Raw genomic sequence first — 22,284 nt, forward strand, 5'->3', positions numbered from 1 at the left:
TTGGAGTGAAATGACAGCTAGTTTCATAACTTCAGAGAAATCTGAAGAGCGGTCGACAGCTGTACCACCAATGTTAAAATGTTTCGTGATACATGAGCTGCAGTAACGTGGCATTTTAGATACTAGGAGTTGTACGCAGGCCTGGGCCCCACCTCACATGTGTCGCACGGTTACTTAGGCAACATTTCACGAATGATCGTCTTATAGGCCGACACTTCCCCCACTTCCTACCAGATCTCAACCTCTATGATTTTTGGCTATGGGGTTATCTCAAAAGCACTGTTTATGGTGATAATATAAAAAATTTGGCAGAAATGAAAAATTTGATACACCGGCATGTCCGTAACATTCCTCCTGATATGCTAAGAGCTGCTGTTGAGAATGCAGTAACAGGATTTAACTTGTTTTTGGAAAATGCTGGACTCTACATTGAACATGCTTTGTAATACGTTTCAGAAACGATTAAACACATTTTAAACCGATGTTTTCATGTCTTATTTCATTTAACAATATATCGCATACAGTGCCATTTTCTCCCTGGTGGTGAGTTTTTGAACTCCCCCCCCCCCGCACGGAAAATAAATTCCCATAACCTCCGTTACACGATTTTCAAGTTTGATAACCATTTGGTTCCAGTAGCTTTCCTTTTATGACCATTTCAAAATGGAACTTTAATTATAACCACCATGTAAATTAAACTTTAAAAGTTTGACAGCTTGGTTCAAGCCCCAGCATTAAAAAAAATATATATAAATATAATTTTTTATATTAATCCTCTTGGAAGGAATGTTTTAAGAACCTACTTTTTCTCTCTTGTTATATATTGTATAAAAAAACATGATCTTTAATGTAATTTAGATTGATTCATCCGATATAAAAATCTGGTCACTCGGTGGTACAGAATAAATACTGCTGGACTGGACTAGAAGAGAAACACGCTAATGTGACAATCAAAACCGTGAAAAACAACCTTATATTTAGCGTAGGTATAATGAAACACTCAATCGATTTCGAGGGCAGCTAAAGGTCCCTCCTCATCAGGAGAAAGAAATACATAGAAAGAAGAAAATAGGAATCACAGAAACACGTGGTGCTTATCAGCACTGCACGTGGTTATAATTAGATTTTTAATCAGAGTTGCACTGGCCGCCTACTTTTACTGAGCCAGGCTGTCTGATCAAGCATAAAGAAATATTAGCGAAGTTAAAATAGGGAGCGAGGGGCAAATGCACATTACGCTCAAAATCTGAACTTCAAATAAAATTCATTAGGTGTTCAAAGAGAAAACATTTGGACATGTACACCAGCAAATACCATCAATTCAGCTTGGGCTAACAGAAAAGACAAAAACAATATCATTGCAGATTAAAGTGAAGAGCGACTGGTTTTAGACTATATGCATCGGTTCGAATCCTGCGAATGGGCTGGCTGCATGAGCGCTTTGGTGGTTTTTCCCATGTGTTACGAGTATACAAACCAGTTTCCCTTAGAATGTCCTCCACAAAGGCATCCCTCCCCTTAGGCAGATAGCCCTAGTGTGCTTTGCCATAATTAAATAAACCAAAACCTCTTGATGAAAGCAGCCTTTCCTTCCATCTCATACCTTCAAAATGCTAACCTCTAAAGATTGATAAAGGCTCTGACTTAAGTACTGATGAAATGGATTGAATTGGATTATTAAGTTACGGCAAAGCAGGGCTATCTGCCTAAAAGGAAGGATGCCTTCGTGAAGAACTTTCTAAGGGAAACCAGCTGGCATGCATGCTACACATGAGAAAATCCACAAAAATGCCCATGCAACCAGCCCGTTTACCGGGCTTCGAACCCAGGAGTGAACTACCAATGTTCGGCAACAGTACCTCTTGGCCATTTTTGGGTCTTTATGAAATGGACGGCAATAACTTTATTTAAAATGTTTGTCAGAAATGCAAAGATGCTTCGAAAACTTGGATGCTTTTTAATATACTTGCAGAATGCCTGAAGAAAAAGAGCAAGAATCAGGGTTGCCACGCTACCTGGAAAACCGGGAAAAGTCAGGGAATTCGAAAATTGACCAAAATATTCAGGGAAAAGTCAGGGAATTTAAGTATTTTTGTCAAAATCTGGAAAAGTCAGGGAAGTTCATACAACGATCCCGCGAAAAAAAGCGATTTTTGCGCCGACGTCGGAAGAGATAACTTTTTTGGCGAATTATGTATCACGTGAGTGTCATTCGGGTAGCTGGCATAGAGCCAATTTTCGCAGCTCCAATTTGATTGTCTTGTAGAAAGGCAAAGCAACTTTCCCACAAGTTTTGGTTTCCAGTATTCTCGAGAATCGCATGTGCAGTGCATGAATTAAAGAAAGTACCTGTTCTCGTATAAAACAAAATGGGTTTAATCCTAGTATACGGTATGAATTAAAGAAAGTACCTGTTCTCGTATAAAACAAAATGGGTTTAATCCTAGTATACGGTACCACGGAGGTTAGAATCAAAGAATATGTATTGTAAAGAAGGAAAGCCTCTCTGCAACAGACGTGGCTGTGGCTCCGTTCCATCATAGAGGGAAACAGCTGTGCATATCTGATATATCTGTCGCCAAAGCTCGAAACCGGTGTCGAAGTTCGAAGGTCACATTATCAAGAGTTCATAAAATGAATATCGTTTAAAATTTCTTTAACCACTTGCGCTAAAAAGACGTGCCACGCACGTCGAGATGCTTTTGTCTCAAACCGCGAGCGATGTGAACACCACGTCGATAAGCATTTATCGCAAAAATGAAAATAACATGGTGCACACGTCGCCTAACAACAAGATTATTTATTTCTCGAGTTACAGCTCTGGATTGCACTCGCAGATGCGGAGCGGCGTAAATGAGACACTTTACCGCTTGTTATATTGTAGGGCATGGCACCGCAACCGTGAAGTTTAGTCTTAGCGCAAGTGGTTAAACTCTAAAGGAAAAGGAAAAGAGTGCCCACCAGCGGCCGAGCGGTAAAGTCGCTGAACACTGGTAGTTCGGTCCGTGGTTCGAATCCCGCGAACGGGCTGGCTGCATGGGTGTTTTCGTGGTTTTCCCCATGTGTAACGTGTATACGAGACAGTTTCCCTTAGAAAGTCCTCCACGAAAGGCATCCCTCCTCTTAGGCAGATAGCCCTAGTGTGCTTTGCCATAATTAAATACACACTAAAGGAAAAGAAAATATTTTTTGGTGCAAGTAAATTAATTCATGGATTAGTTATTTTCAGGGAAAAAAAAAAAAAAAAAAAAACTACAAAAATCCGTTTTTAAAATTATTGCGAAAAATCCAAGAAGAAACGCCCTTTGATAAAACGTTTCTTCTTGGATTTTTCGCAATAATTTAAAAACGGATTTTCGTAGTTTTCTTTTTGTCAAAGAGCGTTTCTTCTTAACACGTGTTTCTCAATTTCCTGTACACATCGCGGAGAGGGAAATTCTGGCCGCCAGGTTCCATCGCCAAATCCCTTGGCAAATTTTCCCTCCGCATTCTAGTGGCGTAATAGCATTTTACTTGTATGGAACCTTTTCTTCTTTACATAGACGTTCTTTGGTTAGAATAATAATAAGATTTGGCGACATAATGATGCGCAGTAAACGGGTCATTTTGGTCTTGGCTACAATTTTCAAAATCGTGCCAAAGCCTTACCGTATACTAGAATTTTACTGCAAAATCTTTTTAAACTTTTTTTTTTTTTCTTTTTAATAAATACCTTGCCATTTTGCAGTAAAATAAAAAAATAGTAATCAGTCATCTAGGCTAGCCATGTAATATAACTATATTCGCTAAAATATCGTTAATTATTATAATTCAATTTTTAAGTAATTATTTTTATGTTATTCATATAATTTAATGTTGCTTCTTCCCTCTAAATTTATTTATTATTAGTAAATAATATTTCCAAATTTCAGGAAATTTTCCCTGGCATAATCCTGAAATTAATTATAACAGTATGATGACATACCATCACGAAATTTAATGCACATATTTTTTCCTTATGTATGCTGCGAAATTAATATAAAATACCTCAATTTATTAAAATAGATTTCTTTCTTTTGTTTAGCTGCAGAATGTCTGCAAAAAAAGCCTTATTTTATTCCAGATTGGGAAGATTCTAATCTCAATCTTCAGTGGAGAAAACAAAAACTATTATAATTATATTTGTGTTTTCAAGTGTTAAGGTGCCTTTTAAGAACATACCTCACGCAAATTAAATTTACCTAAAATCTAACCTAACTATTTAGCATTGCGTTGTGATTTATAAGGACCGGATTAGCCTCGTGTTGAACTGGTGATGATCATGAGTATTAATTAAATAAAACATACATTTGTTATCCAATGTATATATCTTAAATTTAAGTTTCTTAAGTGGAAAACTAAACAAAATTATCAAAGTATACCAAGAATAATTAAGAATAAATGTCCTCTGGGATTTATTGAATAATTAAGTGAATTTGCTACACAATACAAGTAATACCATAATTAATTTACCTATTAGCACAGCCAACGTACATTATGCGGATAGACTGGAATTTTCTTGAAACACACCTGGAAAGCCTGGAAAAGTCAGGGAATTTCATTCTCCTGTTTGAGTGGCAACCCTGAAGAATAAAGCAGAATGCCTGAAGAAAAACTGTTTAAAGCAGTGTATGCAAGCCATCCTAAGTTAAAATGTCGGTTATACATCTCTCTTATTTATATATCTTTTCTGAACGGAACATTGAAAGGCGTGTTAAGTGTGCTTTGCTGTATTTTCTCCTTTAATATAGGCAGTTTTCAAACGCATCGTAGTCTGGGTTACAAAGTATTCTTCCAAAAGAAACTCAATTTAAATAAATAAAATCAAATTCTGAAAAATTTATATTATTAAAAAATATATTTAAAATATATTTGAATGAATAAATAGAAAATTTTAATATAATTATCTGAACAGACAATTCAACACTAACAATTAAAATAAATGTCTAAAAATTTAAAAATTACCTAAAATAGTAACTATGACTAAAAATATAGCATAAAGGAATCTATTTGAAAAAAAAAATAAATAAATAAACGATGCACCTTTGATTTAAACTACGCAGTTCGAATGAGTAAATAGAAATTTTTAAAACAGTTATTCGAGAGAAACCATCCAACTTAAACAATTAAAATGAAATTCAAAAAAGAAAAAAATTGCTTAAAAATAATAACACTTATAATTAAAAATATAATATAAAGAACATTATTTGAAAGTAGGAACAATCGGGTCTTTTTTCCTCTCATGCGCTATGTAAAAATGGAAATGAAAATAGGTTGCCACATATTAAGAAGTTTGCCAAGTGAACTAATTTTTGCGCAAACTGAATAAAAAGCACAAACATAAATTGTTGAATTTCTCCCTAAATTTTGCACCAAATTTTACAAAGTCTAATATTTAGGCATAATTTGAGTCGTAGGATCGAAATATGTAAAAAAATTGGTATGTTATTTCAGAAATAGTCCGATTTTGTGTCGAAATACCTATGTTAGAATAGTGCTATATATAAATCTGATATTACGTATTAAGTCGCGCTTTTGAGACATGAAGAACGCAATTTGAATTTCGTGAATCGGCCCAGTAGAAAGGGAGATATAGAACTGTCTCTCTCTCTCTCTCTTTTTTTTTTTTTTTTTTGAGCGGTGTACAAGAAATAAAGGTAGGCATAGTAAATAACTACACTAATACAATTTAGGCTTAATTCAGTATGCAATAGGAGCAAGACAAAATTTATCGAAACAACTTGGCTTTCATTGCAAGTCTTGTGATATACAGCCAGTAATGTATAACGGACACTATTAAGTTAGGCTAAAATTATCTTTACCGATTCTAAGCATTTCAATTAATGTAGCAGACTGCGCTGCTCCCTGATCTTCAAATTTGATCCAGCTTATTATTTTTTTGCAGACTGTTATTACAGCAATTTTATTAAAACTAAGCTTGAACTTTTGATTATATCAAAAAGATACCCTTTAGATCATAATTGTTCTTTATTTCATAAATTAGGATTTCATATTTTTCATTTCATGTTTTTCATTGTATAATTTCTGCGTGCCATCTTACCAGATTTAAATTGATGATCTATTATCCGGAAAAATCACAAATGCGGAATCGCCGGAGTCCTGACCAGTACGGATTTCGGACTTTGTCCTGTAATAACAACAGCAGCTAACTAAACAACTGAGAGCAGATGTTCTCTCTTCAGCCTTAAATAGTTTTCAACCAGCTGTAAGAAACTATTTCTAGTACTTTTTGCTCCTAGAAATTACTGGAAAGTAATACGAGGGTGGTATTACAACAGTTACAGCTAATGTAATAGTCAATCACATATATTCAGTTTCAATACAAATTACTGAGATACCCATTTACTCAATGTTAAATGCACATTCTCCTGTATTCTTACTTTTCTGGCATAGCTTCCTCTAAAAAATTTGTCTCACACTGCATTATACAGAAAAATACAACAATTTTAGTTATAATTCTATTAAAATTACCTATCTAAATATAAAATTCGCAACACTACTCTTGATGAAATCATCATCATATGTGTAGTAAATATTCAAACTTTGTCATAGTTATTCCTCAGTCTAATCTGCTGCTAAAATTAGTTGATGTCTGTATGTTATGAGTAATATAATTAATAATGTGCACATATGATTTGTACATGTTCTCAATCCATAGTGTAATGCATTAATAATTCTTATTTTCATACAGTACGCTGATAATGATCTGTGTCATAAAAAGTTGCCTTAATTTTTTTTGCTGTTATTTTGAAAAGCTCTTATATTCATTTTTTTATGGAAGTTTTTCAAACAAGTACTGATATGTAAAAATTCATCAGCATTTGATAAAGTAATTTTGAAATAAATTCATTTCATTTTTGAATTTTATAATATAATTAAGCTATATATTATTTTTCATAAAATCATTGTAGTAATGTATGACATGAAATTTCATGTGAAATTTCTTTGTTTTCCATAAAAAGCAATTTTAATTTCCTTTCCAGTGTTGAAGCTGCTATAAAACGTTTAGGTCTTGGGATATTAATTTTAAGCATTTATCAAGTAGGCTGTATATTTGTTCCTGAAAGAGCTATTCTTTCAGATGCATTTATGGTGAGAACTATTTATTGATATTTATTTTTTTAATGTTATTGAATTTTAAAGGTGAATCATGTAGTATATTTTCACATTTTAGATTTTGATATATCATTGTTAGATAAGATAAAATAAAATGGGTTGTAGCTCAGAAATATGTCCTACATAAATTTCTTATGTATATAAAAAATATTAGTGTATGATTTACCTATTTTATGAAGTAAAACCAAATGTAGCATAATTTTTTTTAAAACCTGCATATCATGTTAAGAAAGCCATTTATTAGTCTGTGTATTTGAATATTTAGATCATTTGTATTAAAGTTCTTAATTTGAAATTTAAAGATTTTAAAAAAGTATGACTTTTTGGAAATTTGTAGTAAATCACATTGCTAAAATTTAAAATGAAGTTAAAAACTGCTTAACATTATGCTGTGGAAAAAGTCTTTTATACTGTAAAGAAGCAAGACTATTGATGAAGAGAAAGCAGTAGTGAACATGTTAAAATCGTTTCTGTTTAATTACATTTTCTAATGTAAATGGAAAAACATACAATTGTGGATAAAAAAAGATGAGGACATTGAAAGTTATAGTGTTTTATTAAACCAAGACATTGCATTACAAAAGTTTATAATCTTTATCATTCACTAATGTGTGGACTCGAATGCACCCACATAGGATAACGAAACGCAATGAGAATACAGGGGATGGTCAAAAGATTGTACAGATTAATTTTTAAACTAATATAGCTGAACAAACTGAGTTTAGCTGTAATGATATTATAACTTTGAGTAGTGTTTGAGTTAATGTGTAAAAGAATTAGGATTATAACAAATTTTTACTGTTTACAATTTTTTCCTCTATAAAATTATTTGATCAGAGTAGTTCACCAACAAAAAATTTTTCCCGAGTTCTTATGATATTTTTTTTTTGCCAACGGCAGGCACTAGCCATTATAGGTGTTGGCCTTTACTAAGGCTAGAAATAGCGATCAGTTTATTATGGAGGCACCTGATAGATGAATCACTGTTGCCTCCTATGAAGGGACATACACTCATACCTTCTCCGGGATTCAAACCCAGGGTCCTTCGATATGGCAAGTCAGAATTACTAACCAGTTTTCTGTCTGGGCGGCAGTTCTTGTTATATTGTTGGAAACTTTTGCAAATAAAGTTCCCCTTGTTTTGGCAAATGGAAGCTGTGGTTGTATGCATACTTTTCAAAACTGCTGTTTCTAAGTATATGATTTTAGATGCATAATTTCAGTATCAAAAGACTGTGGTACCTTGTTAGAATACTAAATAATAATAAATTTTATGGAGCTCTTCAGTTCAGTCCCATGAATTGTAAGATTAACGATTCGTTTTGGAAATATTTATTCATGTTAAAAAGTAGTCTTGTATGTGCTTATATAATAAAATATACACTCTTGTTGCTAAAATATGGAACAGGACTAAAAGAAGTTAGCAGAACACCTGAATTTTACCAATGGTTTTAAAGATATAGTCCCTACCACACTGCTGTATTCAGTTTTGATGGAGGTGCTTTTTACTTATTACTAAACCTCTCGAGAAGACTTAAAGTGTCTAGCACTTTAAGTGCCGCCTTCCTTCCAGATACTATACACTTGCAAACATCCTAGTCTTTTCTGGGATTTTAACCCAGTCTGGCGGTATGGCAGTCAATATTGCTAATAGTAGTATGAGTCAGGATGGCCCACAAAATCACAGTAGAACTTAATGATACTTGACATGCAAATATCCCAAACCCATCAATGTATGTCATTGCACAGAGCTGGTTACAGGACACTGGAATGAAGGGAATTGACAGACAAAAAAAGGGCAGTGTTCACCTATGTCATAAATTCAAACTGGTTTCCATAGTAATGCTGTTAATTTGTAGCCAAGAAGAATGTCTCAGAGACCTATCTATTGAGGTCATGCACAATTGAGTGAGTTTCTGAGAAGATGCCAGAACCTTGCAGGAAGCAGTGTCCCCATGCCACTGAATTGCTAGGCATGATGGTTGGAGCAATGAAGCTGTGATATATGTTGTGAGTCGTGATTCCAGTATGCCGTTCATCAGCAGGTGGAGGACAGTAGTAGACCATGGAGGACTACTCGTTGATTGAGCGACCATTTGATCTGCCATGACTATATTGATGGCTACACTTTTCACCAGTTAACGAACCTACTGGTATGTTTGCTGTTGCATAGAACCATTGCACAGTGACTGGCAGAGAGTGGACTGCATTGTTGGCACCCCTTATGAAGTCTGTCATTTGTTGTGATGTTGCATCATGTTGGGTGGAATGGAATGGACTGAAGTTATATTATTTTCAATGATGAATACAAGTTCTTGCATGGTTGAAACTAATACTGCATACATGGCTTTTAGGTGGTTTGGGCAGTGCTATTTAAGCCATGTCGTAGTGACTCCATTTGTTACCACCTTGCTTGGCTTTAGTATGTGGTGCTATTGTATATGATAATCCACTGTGCTTTAGTCATCCTGCCCTTCTCCAATGACCAGTATTATCTCGATGTTATCCTTTGGCCTGTTGTAGCATTCATGTATGTGAGTCTGCCTGTGCTATTTTTCAACATGGTGATGCTCATCTACCTGCAGCACATGTTATTATGGATTTTTTTCAACAATATTGCAGCCCTCTCATTGAACACATATGGAATATGGCCAGCTGCCACTTCAGCCATCACAAAATGCCTGATCTATTGCATGATACCCTGAATCTGGCGAGCCGTCTATCAGGACAATGGTAATTTGTTTGCGTCTAGGCTAGACTGCATTTCTGCAGGCATCAGCATTTTTATGTTACAGTGGAACCTCAAGATACGAGTTTAATTCGTTCCAGCATTGACCTCGTATAGCAAATTTCTTGTATCTAGAAACAAACTTTCCCTTTGAAGTAAGCCAGAAAATACTCTATGACTAAATCTTTGGAATGTTTGATCTGCATTTCGTAAACCAAACAGCATATTAAGAAACTCGAGTAATCCTAATGGGGTGGTCACAACTGTTTTAGGCATGTTCTTTGGATTAACAGGAATTTGATGGTACACCCTAGCCAAATCGAGTGTTAAAAAAATATTTTTTTCCAAAAAATATCTTGAATATGTGGTACAGGTATCAGTCAGGTATAATCATAGCATTCAGGCGGCGATAATCACTGCAAGGGCACCAGTCACCATTAGCTTTATTTCCCACTGCTAGGAATGTCAAAATAGCACAAAGTAATGAAATAAGTGAAGTTAATATGTCAAATGAAGGAAATAATGTTAATAGAAGTAATGTAATATCAGGTGTTAGCTATGCTAATGCAATTAGTGGAAAGTCTGCTACTGTATACAATAAATTGTTGGATTATAGTGTTAAAAATGCAACTATTAGTAGTAGTAGTAGCAGCAGGGAAAAACCTACTGAGGTAGGTCAGAAGGTTTTTACTGATACCACACAAAACACAACACGTGCAATGTATGCAGATGACACCGCGATCCTCTCACAAAGTGCATTCACTAGCCCAGCAATACAATGATTACAAGACTACATAAACATACTTGACTCAAGCAATTCTTTTTACCAAGAAGCACAAATTCAATAAAAACCTGCAACTGTATGGAGAAGATATCCCATGGGCCAGCATGTCCTTTATGTTGGGATGATTTTCAGTAAAATTCTCTCATGGTACCCACACATATCTATCCTTAAAAAGTTTTGAGTTAGTAAAGCTACACTTCACCCCTTAATTTCATGAAACAGTGTACTTTCAATAGATAACAAGTTGCTTATTTGGGTAGGCATATCTTACCCAATTTGGTACAGTTTTGCCAATTTCCCTTAGAAAGACCTCCACGAAGGCAACCTTTCCTTTAGGCAGATAGCCCTCGAGACTTTGTTAGAATTAAATAAACCAAACTTGAGTTCCAAGTGAGCAGTAGCAGATTCATTTGGCTCAGGTATCAGAATAGCCATATTCACCTAAGCATGAGATTCAAGCTCAGTAATCTTATCAGCAACTGTAGCCAATTTATTCAAAATCATCTTCACCAAGAGCATTTAAAATATATTAGCCTTGCAAGCCACAAAGACCTTCGCAAAAGTTCACTTATGGTATCACCTGCCAGAGTGTGCATATGAGTCAATAACTGAAATAAGAGCATTGGTCATCAAGCTCTAAACCTTGCAACAAGGTAGGAATTTTCAGTGCTTTGCTTTCGAAATGCACTGAAATCAGTCTTTGTTTTAGGGCATCATATTTACCTGTAGCAGAGGTTTTAAAATGATATCACTGGCAGAATCAAGTATATCAGAGTCTACAGCAGTAACAACATGATTAAATTTTGTTAATCAAAAACAATTGATTTACAAAATGAAGCGGCGTGCAATGAATTGGAAGTTGATCTGTCAGCACTATCCTTATCTTCAGGGCAGATGTTTTTATTTTATTTGCCTTATAATTCCTTACTAAATGTAGTATTTCATCTCGATGTACTCCGTCTTTGATATGATTTAAACCAAACTCCTTGTCATTATAATTCGCTTCCAATAGTGAAGAAAGTGACACAGAGGTTATTGAAAACGAAAAAATAAATATTAAGCTTTTTTTTTTTTTTTAAATAAATATTAAGCTTTTTTTTTTTGTAAATTTTGATACCCTTTAGTAGATCATAATTGTTCTTTATTTCATAAATTAAGGTTTCATATTTTTAATTTTATAATTTCTGCATGCCATCTTACCAGATTTAAACTGATGATCTATAATCCGGAAAAATCGATAATCCGGAATCGCCGAAGTCCCGATGAGTCCGGATTAACGACTTTTGACTGTATTCCTGATTTTCAGCTCTCTAATAGAATTATCTGCACAAATACTGCTGCCATGGAATCTCAATACTCAGCTTCCTCAAGCAGTTCATTGTGGCCATGCATAGTATTGGAATCTCAATATCATGCTGAGTATTGGAATCTCAATACTCAGCTTCCTCAAGCAGTTCATTGTGGCCATGCATAACTGCAGCGTTCTTCTTGGGGTCACCAAATGTGGCAATGGCTTACGCCACAATACTCAAAACTTGTTGGAAGGTTCATTAAACATAAAGCCAAACACTTTAGTAAACTGTAAAATTAACTTCATTTAAAACTAAAAGGTAAAACGCAAAACTAAATAAGTCGATGTCAAATGCCAAGCAGGAACAGTGAAGTACAAGTGCAAAAGTGAGTCTCTTTGCAAAATGTTCAAGTCTTTGTACTCGCGCTGTAATGAGTGCACTTGGGTACAACATAGCAAATGTGGATACTGCATGCAAATGTCAAAAATGCAAATATTCTTGTCGGAATGCTAAATCTTGTCGGCTGCCACAAATCTATTTGAAAATGAATAGCTATCTTTTTGTGAGGAAAAGTTGCAGGAATGAGCTATTGAATTTGTAACAAATTTTTATGTAGATTTCTTTGTTTTTATGTTGATCAGAGAGTGTGTGCAATTAATATTTTAGGTATTTAAATTAGATACTTATAAAGATGTTTTTTATTGTAAGCCTTTATCTTAAAATTATATTGCTATACTTTGTTTAAATCTTTAATACAGCAATTTATATTGCTCACAAGCGTTCTTTCTGTTGCAGGCTTATCCTCTGTGGAGGAAACTCATAATTATTGGAATATGGGGAAAAATTGCTTTATATAAATACATTGCTTGCTGGTTAATTTCTGTAAGTATAAGTGTTAGAAATTTTAAGTTCAGTATGGTTAATTTATGTTTTTAAAATCTGGAAAGTGTTTTTTTTTTGTCAACTTTTTATAAATAGTATGATCTAAGTTTCAGTATATGAAAGAGTGTGATCATTGGGACCCAGAACTTTATGTATAAAGTATAGCCATTTAAGGAAGAAAAGGTGCATGACAATACAAGGTAGTCATAAAAAAAAATTCCTTGCTATAGGAACCTCTAGCAGCCTATCTGCTTGATCAATCAAAATGAAAATTCAGATATCAGTATCTGAAGGTATGTGCTCAAGATCATGATGATTTAAAACAATAGAGCTCTCTTGGTTACTGTTACAGTGAAAATATTTAAAAATTTTCGAATGGCAACACCCACTATTTTCCTGAGTGACCTTGATCAAGACATTGAAAAAACGCATACGGCATTGAAACGATATAGGTATGACAAATTTGCCGGCATAAAATATTTACCAAGAAAGCAGAGAAAAAAAAATTGTATTGGAATTACAAATTTTCAATATGTGCAACGTTTCAAGATAATCATCTCCCATAACTTTTCAGTTTTGGGGCCACCATAATCCCCTTGATTTCGAGTCTGAGGTTGTCTGAAATTGGCCTCGGACACTTAGCCGACGGGACACTTAACTGACACCAGTTAGCCGACAAGACATTTAGCTGACTCGGACACTTAGCCGACATGGATACTTAGCCGACAGTACATTTAGCCGATACGGACACTTAGCCGACAGGACATTTAACCGACACGGGCACTTAGGCGACAGGACATTTAGCCGACACGGACATTTAACTGACACGGACAGTTAGCTGACAAGACACTTAGCCGACAAAGACACTTAGCCGACAAGACATTTAGCCGACATGGACAGTTAGCTGACAGGACATTTAGCCGACACGGACGGTTAGCCAGCAGGACATTTGGCAACACAGAAAGTTAGCCGTCAGAACATTTAGCTACGGGACACTTAACTGTCAAGTCATTTAGTCAACAGGTCACTTAGCCGTCAGTGGCGTTTAGCTGACACATACCCAATAATTGTTCAAATTTACTGTCAATTACAAAATTTCTCGACTTCTCTCCATAAGTTCAATATTTAAATCATTTTCTTCACTTATCAGCAAAACTCATTTTTCTATTCTTAAAGATTTCATATGTGCTTTTAATTATTGTGTGATGTATATTGGCCAAATTGAAAAAGCGCTGAAATTTCTTGTCAGGGAATATGAATTAAATATCGAAAGGAAAAAATATTTTTTTTACCTAAGTACGGCGGTCACTTAATTACATTTTAATATGGGATTTTCAAAAAATATCCATAAAGCTTCTTCATTAATCAACTGGGTTCTTTTGAACACTCACATCATTAATAATTTTTCTTGTTTACTTAATGATATTAATTTTCCAATCTGGCTCTTCTTAATGCTTTCAAATTTGTAGGAAATTAAAAGCGCAATTCTGTAGCATTTTATTGACCACCCCTCTCACTTAAAATACTTACTTAGGTTAATGTTTATAACACTAAACTGTTGCATAATGTTTAATTTAGAATTAAAGTATTCTTTAAGGTTTTGTTTTATTCAGAACTGAATATATTTCCGCAAAAACTACATTTTTCACGCTTCATATATCGAAAACGCTGCTGATATGCAACTCTTATTTTTTAACCGCGCCTACTAAATGGTTTGTATCGTGTTAAGATCATGCGGAAGCCTTTTGAATATGATTTATCGGAATTGGATAGTGCATGTTTTAGTACACTGTATAAATATAAATAGATTTCTCTTTTCCTAACTAATTTGTATATAATATTATGTACTCATAATCATAATATTACACACACAATCATCTTTCTTCTCTCATCAGGCAATAGAACCCCAGGATAAACACCGTATATCGCAGTATCGCAGTTCTTCTCTCTTTATATATATATATATATATATATACAATAATTTTTCTTCCCTAAACAAAAATTATGCTATAATTCAGCTCTCTCAGTACTAACTTTTGAAGTTTTATCATAACGGCTATAGTTAGTAGGTAAAAATGAGTTTGCCTGATTCCGACATTTTAATAGAGTTGCTTATTTTTATCTTAAGAATGGTAAATAACTGCTGGTTGATGATGAGGTGACAATGATTTTTAAAAATCTCTTTTCGGTCACCACAACCTCGAAAGTTCTCTTTATTATTTTTTTAATAGCAAAATAAAATAGAGATGCTAATCTAACACTAAACCGCCAATATTTCCTTTAAAAACATAATTCAAAAATAATACTTACTTTGGTATTCAGGTTTGTGACATTTTCGAGCAATGCATTTATAAAGGTTTAGCCTAAAAAAGCAATTTTCATTGGAAGAGACTGGTTCTATATTAAGGAAAATGGTCACTCTATTTCTGATAGGCCCAGTAGCGTCTGAGCGGTAAAGTCGCAGAGCACTGGTAGTTCGGCCCGAAATTTGAATCCCGAGAACAGAGTGCCCTTAGTTTGGGTGTTTCCTTAGTTTTCCCCATATGTAACGTGTATACGAGCCAGTTTTCCTTAGAACGTCCTCCACGAAGGCATCCCTCCCCTTAGGCAGATAGCCTTCTGGCTTTGTCGCAATTAAATAAACCAAACCTACTTCTGTTAGGTGGCTGCAGTACCATGTAGCTAACCCAAAAACAAGAAAGAGAAGGAATGAAAGAGAGGAAAAAAAAAATGAATGAAAAATGAAATGAAAATTTATACATTTTTAACAGATATTGAGAATTATATTTTATAAGAAAAACATTAATATAACATATTATATTGAAAATTACACTTTCCGACTTTCAAAACATAGTGCATAATATTATCTATTTACATGACTGCTGTAGTTAAATCTAGCATCGATAGATAGCACCATATTACGGTGACTTTTCACGATCTGACACTTTGCTCCGCCCTACTTGGTTTGTAGCCGCCTTCTTCTGCAGCTTCAGTTATGAATAAAACAAAACCTTAAAAAATATTTTACTTCTAAATTAAACATTATGCACTAGTTTAGGGCTATAAACATTAACCTACGTAAGTATTTTAAACGAGAGGCGTGGTCAATAAAATGTTACAGAATTTTTATCTCAAGGATGGTGACATGAACTGCAAATTATTGAGGTCACAAATAATTTATACCTTTGCTGGTCTTAAAAATTCACTTTTTTAATTAGTTTTAATAACAAAATAAAATATATTTGCTGAACTAACCCTCATCGCCATATGTTTCTATAAAAAAAGTATAATTCAAGAATAACAAAAATTTTTATTGCATTATTCAGATTTTTCATGACAGGTAAAGGAAATTTCATTAGTGGGAGGAGCCAAACGATTTTTTAAGGGAAGGAATGTTAACATGATGTGATGAGCAAAATAATAATGAAATGTACAGATATTAGAAATTTGAAAGCATTTGGAAGAGCGAGATTGGAAAATTAATATCATTATGTAAACAAGAAAAATTATTAATGATGTGAAAGTTGATTAAATGAAGAAGCATTACGGGTAATTTTTGAAGATCCCATATTAAAATGTAATTCAGTAACCACCATACATAGCTAAAAAAATTCTTTTTTCTTTTCGATATTTAATTCATATTCCCTGACGAGAAATTTCGGCGCTTTTCCAATTGGGCCAATATACACCACATAATAATTAAAAGCAGATATGAGATCTTCAAGAATCGAAAACTGAATTTTACTGATAAGCGAAAAAAATAACTTAAATATTGAATTTATGGAGAAGTCGAGAAATTTTGTAATTGATAGTAAATTTAAATAATCATTGGGCACGCGTCAGCTAAACGTCACTGTCAGCTTAGTGTCCCGTTGACTAAATGTCTTGACAGTTAACCTTAGCCGTAGCTAAATGTCCTGACGGCGAATTGTCCCTGTTGGCTAAATGTTCTGTCGGCTAAGTGTCCTTTTCGGCTAAATGTCCTGTCGGCTAAGTGTCCTTGTTGGCTAAATGATTTGTCGTCTAACTGTACGTGTCAGCTAAATGACCTGTCGGCTAAGTGTCCTTGTCGGCTAACTGGTGTCGGTTAAGTGTCCCGTCGGCTAAGTGTCACGGATCCGTCTGAAATCTGATATATACATTCATGAGATTTGTCAGAACTCAAGGATGTCATAAAATATGAAGTAATGCAGATTCTTCCTGTGATATTACATTCAACATTGTTGTCATCAATCTCCAGCATGGAATGCGTTATTGTCCACGATGACAAGCATGTTGAGAACTTGCAATTCTATCAAAAAATTTCCCCTGTTTTCTCGCTTGAGTTGTCATTTATCCTTTACAGTGCTCTTCTCTGCAAATATTTTATGGTGGAAATTTTCATTATATGTGTTATCATTCCAACGCCATTTATGATTTTTCAGTGCACTGATCAATTTAAAATACAGAAAAAAAAGAAAGTTGGTAGAAAAAAAGTTGGTGTTGACACTTGAAAATTTCAAAATGTCTTACTGTAATTTTAACTGTGAGAGCTGTATTGTTTTAAATCATAATTGTCTTGTGCATGCATACTTTGAAATAACAATATCTGAAATTTCATAAGAGTTGGTTGAGCAGATGTGCCGCTAGGGGTTTGTATATGAGGCAAGTTGTTTTTATGACTACCTTATGTCAAAATGAGTATGTAATTTAGGTGTAATATAATTAATAACTTTTCGTTACTTATGCATTAACCAGCACTTGGTGACACATTTCCAACAGTTTACTGGTGCCTTTTAATATGAAATGTATATTCAACATTAGCAGATTAATGAAATAGGGTTTTAAATTTCCAGGATTTATTGTTTGGCAGTCACATTCAAAATTACATCAAAATGTTTTTCTCTTCAGCTTATCTCTGTCTCTGTGGGAATTCTGCGAAATAAAAAAGCAAGTAGCTTTTCTAGAATCGTTTCAAACATGTTTTCTAATATTTTGTTGGTTGTTCTCATTTCATTTCCATCTTATATCTTCTGTGTAGTTTCATAGCATATGCATTTGTACATTCATGATTGTTTGACTAGCCAGGAAATAATGGATTGTTTTTTCTTCATTTCTTAATAAATCTAATAAATGTTTGAAGCAAAATATAATAAAAATTATTGAGAGGAACAAATATTGCCCTGATAAATTTTTGCAGGGAAAAGTTACTGTGTCGATACGTGCTTATAATAATTGGTTTGAAGGTGAAATAAGAAAGAAGTTGAAATAAGCATTATTCCTTAATCAAGAAAAGGAGAACATCAATAAGAAAAGGAAAAGAAGTATAAATTTCATATTTTCTAGAAAATTTCAAAACAGTTTCTAGGTTGCCGTATGCTTAGAGGAATTGGTCAGGTGGTATTTTTAAGTAATGTATCAGCAAATAATGGCTACTATAGAAGTATTGAATATGAGTACCAAGTTGTATTTTAAATATATCTGATTGGCAGGTTTGTTGTTGTAAATTTGGTGTTTTTATATGATTCTGTCTTAATTTTTGGTTTCTGTATTAAAAATGAATCAAGATTTCTAAAATTATGCTGTGCCTTATGGTGCTAAAAAATTCAAAATTTGTCATTATCAGTTTAAAAAAAATGCGTCATGACCTGTTTGTAATCATGCATACTAAAGGGCAGTGATCTGAAACTAAAGCAGTTTTATGCAGCTTGTGAATGCATTTCAATTACGTATTTGTAGGGTGCTGCAAAAGATTTTAACCATTTTTAAGTCTGAGTTTACATTATTTTCATTGCTGTTAAAAACAATGAATACTGCACCTGAAAATCTATAAATTGAGCTAATTAATTTACAGTGTGATATAAATCCTATCCAAAGATTTGAATATATAGATTTAATGAACTTCATTCATATTTGTCAAGAGAAAAGTGTGCTTAGTTACGAATTTTTGCAGTTAGAATAACTGCTTTGTTTGCGAATACATTTGCATGTGAACAGCTGTTTCTCTCAGTTGAAAATTAATAAGAAAAGAACCCAATTAATGAGCATCTGTAATATGTGATGCATATAACTTTTCTGCAGGAAACAGGCACTATGAAAACAAATTTGTTTACAATATATAAGTATGAATATACAAATATATGTATTTTAATTTATGTGTTTAAAATAAGTAAGAGATTAGGTTGTCCGTATTTAATGTCAAATTTTGTCCCACTTGAAAAGTTTTCTCTGAAAACTTAGTTTTAATAATGTGATTATTTTTAGTTTAAAATAAAGCAAGTTATAATGATTAACTAAACATATTAAATAAATATCAGTCTGTAATATTAATATTTAGCTATCAATATGTTTGAAAATGTACCTAGCAAAAATGCCTTGCAGCTACAGAACACTTTGAATTACCACTTAATGTAGTTAATTTAATGTATAATATTTAATGTGTAACATGAAGTTTTTATCGGCCATTACTGCATGTGGTAATTGATCATATGTGGGAATAGAAGCTGTGCTGTATTATTTTCTATTCCATCTTGGCATATCTTCGTATATAGTTAGCAAAACATTGCATTAAAGTATGTACATTTGTTTCCTTCCACTTTGTACCTTTTTAATTGCATAGGCTCGGCATAAGTTATTCTTACTGGCAACAAAGGTTTGGTTTAAGTCATTATTACAGTAACAGAGATCTGATGTTCCTTTCCTAATAATGTTTTTAAGGTATAGTTTTTTCATATAACATTAGATTCGAGTAGTATGTATGGAGAAATGTGTGGGAGAAGCATGTTTCATAGAAATGATAGTTTTGAAAATATCTTGTAATTACTTGATGTAATTTTTCCTCGGTGTGCCTTCAGTCAGAGTCGACCTTTTAGCCTGTCAGCACACATGCTGGGATAAAATCCAACCCACATATAGTTTTTTCTTAGAAAATAATGGAAGGTAGTGATTTTTCTAGTACATCTTGTACCTTTCAGACCAAGGTTAGGAAGGGGTCATCCAGAGGAATGTTTCCCATGTTCTTGGGATATTGTGTTTTCTCAGAAGGAATGTGAAATGGGATTGTAGCTACTCCACGTGTGTTCTAATGTTTTACTTCTAGAGAGACTTTCATTGAGATGAGTCGTACGAGCGAGAACAGCAACGACTGCAAGATCTCGCTAGCGTTGAAACTGAAGATTCCTATTCTGAGTGCGATAATATTTCTGAAAATGCTCAGGAAACTAATTCTGACCAGGAATCTGATGATTTACTTGATTTAGGGAGCATATCGTCTTTGACATCAGATTATTTTTACGTGGGAAAAGACCGAACAAAGTGAAGTAAAAAATTATCCCTGAGAAATATTCAGACATGGCCATACAATATAGTGACATATATATTACCTGGTGTCAAGAAAAGCTTTAGAAATTTGAAAATGCCAGCTGAGTGTTTATTGCAAATTTGTGTTGATGAAATAATGGAAAGTTTGGTGAAATCAACAAATATTTAGATTTCATCAATAAGAAGCAAATTCTCTAGAGAACTTGATGCACAAGAGAGAAAGCTGAACTGAAGGCATTGTTTGGACTATTATATTATGCTTGAGTGCTGAGAGCAGCGCATCTCAACGTAAAAGATTTGTGGTCAACTGAGGGAATTGGAATGACTATTTCTCAAATAACAATATTTGTCAACTGATTCTGTTTCCTGTTTAGGTGTGCTAGGTCTGATGACATAAATTTATGAGCAAAGCAAAAGATGACGGTTAGACTGGCACTTATTAGAAATGTTTTGAAATGTTTATCAAAAACATACTAAAAATATATTCTTTATCTGAATATTGTGCTACGTAACAAATCAGAGCCCTTTTGAGGAAGGTGTCAATTCAGACAATATACAAAAAGGAAGCCCTTAATTTTTTTTTTTTTTTTGGCTTTGTGCGATTCTCGTACAATTTACATATACAACCTAGAAATTTATGCAGGTCGGCAGTCTGTCGGACCATGTAGAAAATCAAATGCAGATGTTGTACAAAGACGTATTGCACCCATAAGTGGCACAGGAAGAAACATAACTATGGACAATTGATAAATAAGCATTTGTTTGGCCAATGAAACGTGAAATTCCACAAGGTAATTTATGCCAAATAAAAACAGGCCTGCGTACTCTTCACTTTTGGGGTTTAGAGCTAAAGAATTAATCATTATATCTTTGTAAATCTGTTCGTGTTCTATCATCTATGCGTGAGGATAATCAAATCAATCCATTGTCAAAAGAGCAGGTCAAGCCCGAAATGATAACTTTTTACAGCTCTACCACTGGTGTTGATATTGTAGATGAATTATGTGGAACTTACTCTGTTTCATGAAAATGCCACCTCTAATGGTATTTTTCGAACTAATGAACATAGCAGGTAAAAATACTTTTATTATTCATCGAACAAATAATGACCAAGTGATTATGAGCCAAAGAGCTTTTCTCAAATATTTAGGATTAGAGCTTGTAAAAGAAAATCTCCTAAAAAGGGCTGCAATTCCATTTCTCTCAAAAGAACTAAAAACTAGTGTAAAATTGTTGGCAAAACAGAATATGCAGCAGACCTTCAACCTAAGAAATTTCAAAGAAGGGCTTCAGGTTGCTGGGATATATGCCCAAGAAGAGACAATCGCAAAAACTCTTTATCTTCTACAAACTGCAGCAAATTGATTTGTAAAATACATGTTGTGTAACACTGAGTGAGGATTGTTCAGAACGAGATATTTTGAATAATTAAACTCAGATAAGATGGTAAAAACATATGTTTTATTTATTACTCGTATTTAGAATCCATTCTTTGATGTGAATAATTATATGACATGTTGGGTTTTAAGGAAAAAAGATAGTAAGAATTTTGCCTTTTAAATATGCCTCTAGCACTTCATCAAACCACTCTTTGTAATAAATTACTGTTTATAATAAACACTTAAGTTTAAAAGATATGTGCATATGAAAATTGTTTTTTCTAATATAAGAAATCATATATATATCTTTTTTAACTGTTTGACTGCTACGTGGCGCAAAAGTGCTGCATTCATTTGTCTCGAAAACCGTGGTTAGTTATTTTAGAATGCACTCGTGATGCAGTTAGTTATTTTAGAATGCACTTGTGACGCAATTAGTTATTTTAGAATGCACTCGTGTTACAAAGTACGCGTTAGGTTAAACTACATTCACACTTACAGAGCAACAAAGACACACTAGTGCTGCATTGTGGTTTTTGAGACAAATGAACGCAGGTAGCGCTTTTGCGCCACGTAGCAGTCATACGGTTAAGTAAGTCAGTAATTTTGCATAAATTTCGAATTTTATGGCTTACTTTAGATAAGCAATATGGAAATACGTGTGTAATTTAACCCTTTCGCAGTCCTCTCCTGTCCGCAAAAATCCCGTCCCCAGCGGCCATCTGTTTTTCGTATCGTGTAATGTTGTTTTCTCTGTACTTCATA

The 22,284-nt window shown here is 33.8% G+C and overlaps 1 protein-coding gene across 1 annotated transcript in view; it reads left to right on the forward strand.

Annotated features, from left to right (window-relative positions):
• Nucleotides 1–22,284, forward strand: part of nes (lysophosphatidylcholine acyltransferase 3 protein nessy) — an 81,192-nt gene that overhangs the window by 31,485 nt on the left and 27,423 nt on the right. Inside the window, exons 8-9 of the mRNA XM_085825590.1 lie at nt 7,023–7,131; nt 12,755–12,841. Of these exons, the coding sequence (XP_085681716.1) occupies nt 7,023–7,131; nt 12,755–12,841 (196 nt within the window). The remainder of the gene's footprint in view (nt 1–7,022; nt 7,132–12,754; nt 12,842–22,284) is intronic.

This window comes from Stegodyphus dumicola, chromosome 10 (assembly GCF_044657685.1).
Source record: "Stegodyphus dumicola isolate Sdum_Otavi_A_Nest chromosome 10, ASM4465768v1".
NCBI classification, from domain to species: domain Eukaryota; kingdom Metazoa; phylum Arthropoda; class Arachnida; order Araneae; family Eresidae; genus Stegodyphus; species Stegodyphus dumicola.